Source organism: Miniopterus schreibersii (assembly GCF_964146895.1).
Source record: "Miniopterus schreibersii genome assembly, chromosome: 19".
In the NCBI taxonomy this organism is placed as follows: domain Eukaryota; kingdom Metazoa; phylum Chordata; class Mammalia; order Chiroptera; family Miniopteridae; genus Miniopterus; species Miniopterus schreibersii.
The window spans coordinates 17,393,490-17,402,687 of NC_138119.1; the positions used below are offsets into that span (position 1 = coordinate 17,393,490).

General features: G+C 54.6%; 1 protein-coding gene across 3 annotated transcripts in view; it reads left to right on the forward strand.

Moving 5' to 3' along the window:
* TNN (tenascin N) overlaps positions 1-8,665 on the forward strand; it is a 28,779-nt gene extending 20,114 nt beyond the window's left edge. For all 3 annotated transcript variants that reach the window (XM_081121372.1, XM_081121373.1, XM_081121374.1), the window contains 6 exons: positions 377-509; positions 928-1,079; positions 2,451-2,547; positions 3,319-3,486; positions 6,169-6,332; positions 8,497-8,665. In XM_081121372.1, the coding sequence (XP_080977498.1) occupies positions 377-509; positions 928-1,079; positions 2,451-2,547; positions 3,319-3,486; positions 6,169-6,332; positions 8,497-8,637 (855 nt within the window). In that variant the 3' untranslated portion in view covers positions 8,638-8,665. The remainder of the gene's footprint in view (positions 1-376; positions 510-927; positions 1,080-2,450; positions 2,548-3,318; positions 3,487-6,168; positions 6,333-8,496) is intronic.
* The last annotated feature ends 533 nt before the right edge of the window (positions 8,666-9,198 follow it).

Below are 9,198 nucleotides of genomic sequence, written 5' to 3' on the forward strand. Positions count from 1 at the left end.
TCTGCTGAGAAACCAACCATCTCCCTGCCTCGCAGATACGGGGATGGTTTCGCCTCCCCTCCTAGCTTCTCAGCCTGGCGTTGAGTGCCCCAGCGTGCGTCTGCTAGGCAGAGGTCCCCGGGGAACTGGCGCGGGGCCCCCAGTGCTCCTGCCTCACGCTGGCTCCCAGTTCATGCTACCGGCAGGGCTGAATCTCCGAAGCAGGGCCCTCTGGAGAAGCGGCTGGGAGGCACTGGGCCCTGTGCTGCCACTGAGCCCTTAGGGACAAACACTGTGCTGTCCCAGGGCTGCTGGCATTGGCCTCAGGAAATGTTATGATGCCAGGATGCTGGGCGTGATACACTGAATGTCGCCTCCTGTCTCCTTTGTTTGGTAGGAGGTGCGGCTCAGACAAGGGGACCAGAGGTTTGAGTTGCAAGGCCTTGAGCAGGGTGTCACCTACCCTGTCTCCTTGGTTGCCTTCAAGGGTGATCGCCAGAGCAGGAGTGTATCCACTGTCCTCTCCACAGGTAACGTGGACTCCTGCCCGCTGAACAAGAATGTCAGAGGACGAGCCTCGGAGAGGCCGGGAGAGGTGTCCACGCAGGAGCGTGTGGCTGCAGGGCTGCGGGTTTCTCTAGGATGGGGGAATGGAAAGGGATACGGGCTCACAAGTCCACCCCCTGGTGGAGAGACTAAACAGGGGAGCAAGATGGAATATTATTTTGGAGGCAGTTGGGGGCGGAGGTGGTATGAACTTGACCTTTATTTCTAGTACATTTGGAGGGTTCGGGGAGAGTGGAGTGAGAAACGAGGTCTGAGAGAAGAGCTGGAAGGAGCATAGCAGTAGGAGGTTATGAATTGTTCCCGAGCAAAATGAATTAACTTAAAATAGGGACTAGCCACCTGCCCTTCTCCTAACGACGCTGCCCTCTGCTCGGCTCCTAGTGGGTGCCCGTTTCCCACACCCGTCGGACTGCAGTCAAGTTCAGCAGAACAGCAACGCTGCCAGTGGCCTGTACACCATCTACCTGCACGGCGACGCCAGCCGGCCCCTGCAGGTGTACTGCGACATGGACACGGATGGCGGCGGCTGGATCGTGAGTCTCGCAGAGCCCGGCCATGCCCCCTCCTCAGCCCAGGCAGCTCTAGTTCCTCTCTATCCACAGAGACAGGAGCTTTGGTGCCTGCAGCCGTGTTTAGAGGGGTCCCGCCCCTCTACCAACAGGGCCTGAGGTGCTTCACCCTGGGGCGGCGCAGGCTTGGTTAGACTGAGGCTGATGGCTGTAAGGCTGCTGGGCTTGCCACCATCTCATCATGCCTGTATATGTGTATTACCCCCATTTGACTCTCTTCAACTATTACTTTCTCATAAACATGACCCTCACACAAAACATGACCCTCACACAAAGGCTTTAGGGTAAGTGAGCAAGGTCAGATTCCAATTTTACAGTTAGGTCAAGTGAGGCCTGTGGATAAAGAATTAGTGACAAAGTTGGGACCACATTTTGGGACTCCAGCCCCCTCCTCGACCATTGGTCTTCCCAGTGGGTCATGTCAGGTCACCCGAAACACACGACCTCTTCGGGGACTCCGTCCTCTGAACTGGAGCCCGTTGTCAGGTCCCTCATCCCGGCTCCTCAGTACAGAAGCACGGCCTTTGGGACTGTGATTTGAAAGGCCAAAGCCTGAGAGAGGGACCCGTGGCACTGTCCCGATCGTCCCGTCTATGCGGAGGTTTATTCTCTCGGGCCGTTGTCTCCTGAAGCCACGCGGCACCCTCTCTGATGGCAGCAGCCTGGCCCAGTGACCCGAGGGCTGCCGTGGAGGTTGCAGTGTGATCCCTTCGCCTCCCGCAGCCCCGCTCCCTGTGCCTGAGCAGACGGAGGCGCTCGCGGCCCCAGCCAAGCGTGCGGCTCTGCCCGCTGTGCACCCACGGCTCAGGGAAGCAGGACGCGTGCGCCCGGCACACTCACAGCGCATCTGTTCACACGTTCGCTCAGGGGCTTGGGAAACCAGACCCTTGAGCAGCCATGGGTAAAATAATGCCACCTGATAAGCAGCAGCGAGGAAAACATCCGCACAGCTGCCTCTGGTGGCCGAAAGGCAGTAATTGGGTTGGAAGGGCAAATTCCCGATTGATCTTTGAAAACGTCGGAACAGAAGGTACCATGGGAGGCCTTCCACCTGACCACACTTACCGTGTCCCCAGGAGCTCATGGTGCCCGCACAAAGCCCACCTTCTCTCAGAGCCCGCAGCTCAGTGAACAGCCGTCCAGTCGGTGCCGCAAGCCAGGTCCACAGCAATCGCTGACTTCCTCCCCTCTCTGTCCCGCTCTCAGTCGGGCACCACGTCTGTCCATTCTTCCTTCTGCTTGTCCTCAGGGCAGTCCCAGTCCCAGCTGCTGTCCCCTCTCTCTCAGTCACACTGTTCAAGAGCCTCAGAGGGAAACGGCCGTCTCCCTTTCCAGGTCTTCCAGAGGCGCAACACCGGGCAGCTGGACTTCTTCAAGCGTTGGCGGACCTACGTGGAAGGCTTTGGGGACCCCATGAAGGAGTTCTGGCTTGGTATGATCTTTGAGAATCCAGGAAGGCTGGGTGGCGGAGGGGAGATTTCCCCTCGTTGGGCAGCTGGAGAGGAAGCTCACCACATTCAGGAAGAGACCCAAGTGACGGGGACACTCTGCGGAGCCTGCCGGCCAGTGCGCTGGTGGGGCCACAGTGCTGGGAAGCTTCTCATGTGCTCTGTGAAAGGGTGGGACTGTCCTAAGTAGTCTTTCTGCTGTTTCCAAGCCTCATAGGATTTGCCTGGAGCCCGAACTTCTTAAAAACCAAAGGAGTAGGAAAATCGTCCAGGGATGGGGATTCCGGGCTCCTAGTAGGAGGTCACACCAGTCCCAGAAATTCCTCGGGTGCTGCCGGTCATCAGGGACACTGCTCCTTCTCTCTCTCTTCCTCTCTGTTCTCGAGCAGATGCTCATGGAAAGAGAGCAGGAAGCGTCCACTGGGAAATGAAGAATTAGAAAGTCATAGTCTGGATGCTCGGAGCCTGATAGACTGGGCTTGGGTGCAGAATCCCCTCAGAGACAGTCCAGTGAGTGGCTGGTCTCCCTGCCACCTGGTGAGATGAGAGGACAACAAATATGAACTGCTGATGCCCAGTGATTGCCCCACTCTGCCCTCCCAGAGGACGTGGCTTCCACAACTCAATAGCATGACTGGGCCCAAGAAATAGTAGGGCAAGAAATGAGCCCCCAAAAGAGAAAGTGGGGGAAGCCCCCCGTTAGCAGAGGAGGTGAAGGCTGAGGTGACACTGGGTGATTGGAATTCCTATTTTAGGACTCGACCAGCTGCACAACCTGACCACCGGCACCCCCACCCGGTACGAGGTGAGGGTGGACTTGCAGACGGCCAACGAGTCCGCCTATGCCGTGTATGACTTCTTCCAGGTGGCCTCCAGCAAGGAGCGGTACAGGCTCACCGTCGGGAAGTACAGAGGCACGGCAGGTAAGGACGGTGTGTCCCGGCCGCTGGGCCCCTTGCTCGGTGCCCCGGCCTTGGTTTGCCGTGTGCCGTGGATCTGGGGATGGAACATTGTTCTGCAAAGGTGAACGGTTCCCATGGACGGTTGAGGCCCTGCCCCCAGCAGGAGGTCGGGGGTAAACAAAGTCCTTAAAGCAGTGCCTGCCATTGTAAAACCGGAACACTATACATTAACCCCCCCCGCACCCCCAGCCAGTGAAAACCGTCCTCTTGTACGGTTCAGGGTGCTTGGCCGAGGAGCCACTGCCTGAGCCACCTGCCTCGCGGGGGCTGCCCTCCTTCCACTGGGCTTCAGCCGGGGGCTGCCACCCTGCACAGCACTGTGCGTGTCATCATTTAAAAAAGACAGAAAAGCCGAAGTGCAGATGCCAACGATAGGAAGTATAGGTCCCATGAACGTCATTCCGCTGTGACAGTGCAGGGACGAGCAGTTCAGCTGAGACGGAGCCCGCCCCCCTCCCCGAGCTGCTCTCTGGTGTTCATTTGTGAAGGGAAAGAACAAAACTAAGCAAGTGCGATGGAGCTACTGGGACGATGCCATTGGGCTACTTTATTTAGGAGGGGAGGTGGGGTTATTGCTTTAGTGTTAGAGTTAAACCTATATTTATAGTTTCTAAAACCCTAACAAGTAGGTGCATTGTTGGCTTTTGCATGGTTTTGGCTTTGGTGTAACTAGGGAGGAATGTGTTACCAGCCAGACTGACCGACAGCATAAGACATGGCCTCTCCCCTTAGACTCACATGGACACAGACCAATAAGAATAGAAGGTGACTTTTGCAAAGTCCACTAAGTGGTCAGGAGACTAAAGAGCTCCAGGAGCACAGAGGAGGTGGGTATGTTGTGGGCTGAGGTGACTGCGGGAAGCTTCTGCAGGCTGGTGGGCTGGAGTCGGGTCTGAAAGGGTAGAACTCAGATGGGAGGAAAGGAAGGGGCTCCCCAGGCCCCGAAGTCCAGGACTGAACAAGGACTGAGCCGAGGGGAGGAAACCAGGGTGTACTCTTAAACCCTGCAGGCCTTCTCAGAGTTGTGTGCTCAGCGACCCCTAACGGCAGAAGACTGAGCAGACACTGTGATCTGAAGTGGCCAACTGCTGATGCAAAATTTCTTTCAGGTTTTAGGATTTAACTTTTTTTAAAAATCACATGAATTTTGCCTTTGCTCTTGTTTCCCAGGGCTTAGCATGGCCTGGAGCACAGTAGGTGAGTTTAAAATAAGATATTGCCAGCAGGACCTTTCTGTATAATCTTAGGGATGTTTTATATTGTAAAGAAATTCCCTGAGACCCAAATAGCTTCCATATGGGTCAGTGAAGGGGTGAGTGTGGTGACATGGTAACATGGAGGAGACAACGTAGGAGGGGTGGACACCCGGACAAGTCCCTAGAGTTTAACCTCTGTGAGTTTGTTTCCTCTTGAGACTAGGAGGTGCCCGACCCACCCCGAAGCCTTGTTGTGGGTCCAATGAGAATATGTTTGTGAAAGTGATGGGTAAACTCAGAGTTAAGGTGTAAACATAAGTGTTGTTATTGTAGGAACAGAACTTAATTAAGCTTGGGATTGATGTGGGCCCTGATTGCCTTTTGTGAGCTGAATTAAAAAGTAAACTTTTAAAAGGATGACAAATGTATTGGGGAAATAGGAGAAAGACAAGTAAAATGATTACAGATTGCCAGACATCACGGCATGAAGCACGAAACTGGGTAATGTGCCCAGAGGGCTCCGGAAGTTCCGGCGTGTGTGTGTGAGGAGGGTGTCAGGAGGGGGTGTCAGGAGGGGGTGTCAGGAGGGGGTGAGAGGGTTAAGGGGGAGACTCTTCCTCAGGACGGGCTGAGTGGGGCTCTGAGGAGTGGTTAGGATTTGGACCAATGGAGAGCAGAGAGAAACTGGTGAGTGGAGGCATGGAGGGTGGGCCAGTCCACCCCACAGGTGGAAGCTGCCTGTGGGGACAGTGGGCTGAGACTGTGCACAGGGAACAGCCAAGGTACAGGTCTGCAAAGAAAGGGGGAGAAATTCACATCTGTGTGGCAGGAAATGGGACTTGAGGCCTGAGATGATGGATGCCTAAGCTTCAGGAGGGCTGGGAAGGCCGCTGTGTGGATCCAGAACCAGAGATGACAGCAGGCCCCAGGTGGCAGAGGTGCATGAGTGACCTGAGAAGGGGGGGCATGCTAAAGGGGTACAGCAGGATTGTCATGTGGCTGGGGTTTCAGGCCTGGGGGGCTGGGAGGATAGTCGAGCAGAGACAGGGAGTGCGGGAGAGGGTGGTCAGGTGCTGTGGGGAGAGTCGTGAGTTTGTTTTTGGGGATACGGATATTTTACGTGGCTGTGAAGCTTCTAAGTGAAAGTGCTGTTAAAGCTACTGGAGAAACAGGCCTGGAGTTTGGGTGGCAGACCGGGGAAGTGAGCCTATGTGTCTGGCCATTTTGAGAAGTCATGAGGGTGAGTCCCCCCGTGATGGGATTGGTGCCCCTATAAGGAGAGGAAGACACACCAGAGCTCGCTCGCTCTCAAATTCTCCACGTCACACCGCCTGCTCCATAACAGACTGGATCCTTGGCATTTTCATGCTAGAGATTTTCCTGCTAAGTTCTTAACCCCTCGGTGGCAAAACTTGACCTCTCACCTCTCAGGTCTTCTCTCCTGCAGGGGATGCTCTTTCTTACCACAACGGGTGGAAGTTTACAACTTTTGACAGAGACAACGATATCGCTCTCAGCAACTGTGCCCTGACGCATCACGGCGGCTGGTGGTACAAGAACTGCCACTTGGCCAACCCCAATGGCAGATACGGGGAGACCAAGCATAGTGAGGTAGGTGACTGGCTCTGCCGGCATTCAGCTCCCCAAGTGACACCCTCCAGGGGGGTTTGTCTGCCCTTCTCCTTCTGAGGCTCCCAGTCAGGGCAGGAGGGCTTTTTTCGGGGCTCCATGGCCTGAGGTCCCGGCCCTCCCTGCCCGTCCGCTGCAGCCCCTCCCCGCTCTGCGTTCCCAGGCTGCTCACTGCGGAGCAGAGCCACACGATGTGGGTCCCACCCCGTCTCACTTTACCCGTTCACACATGGCCGCTGTCTCAGACAGCTCGGGCTGCTGTAACCAAACACTGTACAGACTGTGGGGCTTGAACAGCAGGCACTTATTTCTCACGCTACCGGAGGCTGGAAGTCCAGGATCATGGTGCAGGCAGGTTTAGCCTTCTTTCCTTGTTCTCATGTACCGAAGAAAGGGAGAGAGAGAGAGAGAGAGACGGAGAGAGACAGAGAGAGACAGAGACAGAGAGACAGAGAGAGGGAGAGGGAGGGAGAGACAGGGAGAGAGAGATGGAGAGAGAAAGAGAGGGGGAGAGACGGAGAGACAGGGAGAGAGAGGGAGAGACAGGGAGAGAGAGATGGAGAGAGAAAGAGAGAGGGAGAGACAGGGAGAGAGAGGGAGAGAAAGCCCTCTGCTGTCTCTTCCCCCTCTTATAAGGCCACCAGTCCCATCATGGGGGAATCCACCCTCATGACCTCATCTAACCCTGTTTACCTCCCAAGGTTTCTCCTCTTAATACCCTCACATTGGGGTTAGGGCTTCAACATATGCATTTTGGGCAGTGGCTGGGGGACACCAACAGCGCACATAATAGCACACACTTTATAATTCTGTCCATAGCACACAATTTGTAATTCTTTCTATTTGTTCTCCAAGTTAAGACAGGACTATTTTTCTCAAGTCCTTTCCTGCCCTGGGTCAGACCCAGCCTTGGACCCACTTCATCCAGAACCAGCCTGAGTCCAGCCGGAGCTCTGTGCTGAGCCCGTCTCTCCGTGTCAGTGTGCACACAGCCCAGCCCTCGCAGGCTCCTCTCCCCTCCCTGCTCGGAGACTTTCCCACCAGTAGTTTCTCAAACTCCCCTGACCCCTGAACATGACCTTGACTCCTCTGGCCACCGGCTGTCTCCTGCCTGCTTCCTCACAGCATCTTGCTAACTGCATCTTTGTTCCCACTCAGCATCAGTCCACCCTCTGTGAACTCTCGGAGTCCCCGTCCTGGGTTTCTGTTTGCCATCCCAGGTCCCGTCCTGGCCCCCAGAACGCCCCTGCACACTGCCATGCTAGCACACCTGAAGTGCAGGTGCATCTTGCTCACTTTGGCCCTGACCAGGCAGCAGTGGGGACTCCTGATCCTGAGGTGATTTTTCAAAGGGAAGGAGAAATGTGTCCCCCGGGAAGCCAGGGCGGGTGGCCCCAGGATTCATGGTGGCAGCTTGTGGCCGACCCAGGGAAGCCTGTGATCGGAGATCAGCTGTTTGAAATGAGCAGCCAGTGTGCCCTAAACCATGCCCGTATTTGCTAATAAAATACATTCATCTGGTTAATGTGCTTTTCACAGTCGGCAAGGCGTTTAGTTCCTTGTTTATTATTTACCTCACAAATTAAAATACATGAAATTGGTCACTTGGGCTCTTTATTGGCCAGGTTGCGTGGTTATTAAGTGAATTAAATATTGCGCTCACCAGTCAGAAGACATAAAATGAAATTTAGTTTCCAACAGGCTGTTGGTTACCCCAAAGCTAATATCTGAACAGCCTAAATTGAAAATGATTTCACACAATTGGCCAATTAATATGTTTATTTTTGCCTTTAATTTTTTGGAAAGGAGAAAAGTGAGGCAAAGATAATGTGATTGTTGCCCGCCAGGTTGACCTGTTATCTGAGCCCCTGCTGTGGCCTCACCAGCGTCCTGGCCCCCCACCCCCGGCTGTCCTCTAACCGCAAGGTGGCTTCCGAGCCTATCCCACCCCAGCCGCCCAGCAGAGGGCGCACGCTTCTAGATTCAACCCCCACTTTCCTTGGGGTAACTACCCCAGTGGCCACGTGGGTCTCTGGCCCCTCAGCAGTAAGGGTGCGGTTCCCCAGGCAAAGAAGCCTCCTTTGAATCACAACCCACCCTGCCCTCCTCCCAAGTGCCTCTTCCTGACGTTGGCTTTTTTACGTAGGGGGTGAACTGGGAGCCCTGGAAAGGACATGAATTCTCCATTCCTTACGTGGAGTTGAAGATCCGCCCTCATGGCTACAGTGGGGACGACATCCTAGGCAGGAAGAAGCGGACACTAGGAGAAAATTCGAGAACGTTCTGATGACCCATTTGAGCAATCATCGCATGAGGCAAGACCAGCCCCGGGCTGGGGCTGCGCAAGCTTGGGCTGGGGTGGGGCGTGGTGACAGGTTAATGGAAGTTGGAGGGAAGGTCAGCCTCTAGTTCCTGAGATACTGGATCACCAGCAGACAGAGCATGTCACCAAGCTCCAAACCACAGAGGGCACGTCCCTGTCACCTGCATTCTTGTCTGTCTATATTGGGGCCTAAAGACCAACACAATAGTCGTTGCACAGTGTGTATGGGAGGGACAGCACTTGTACTACAAGGTCTTTCAGCCTATCTTCAGTAACAAATATACAGGGTCAGGGCAGAAAAAAATAGAATCTAGCACTTTACCTATTGGAATCTAGCACTTTACCTATTGGAAAACTCTGGAAATCGGTGTATATATATATATATTCAAAGCTCTGCTAATACAAACCTTCTTTCTAGAAAGAAGCAGCAGAGAGGTGTTCTCTCTGACGACCGAGGGGCTGAGGTAGCCTGATGCTTGTGACCTCCCATGACCACTGGGTTTTGAGGAAAAAGGTGTAAATCTC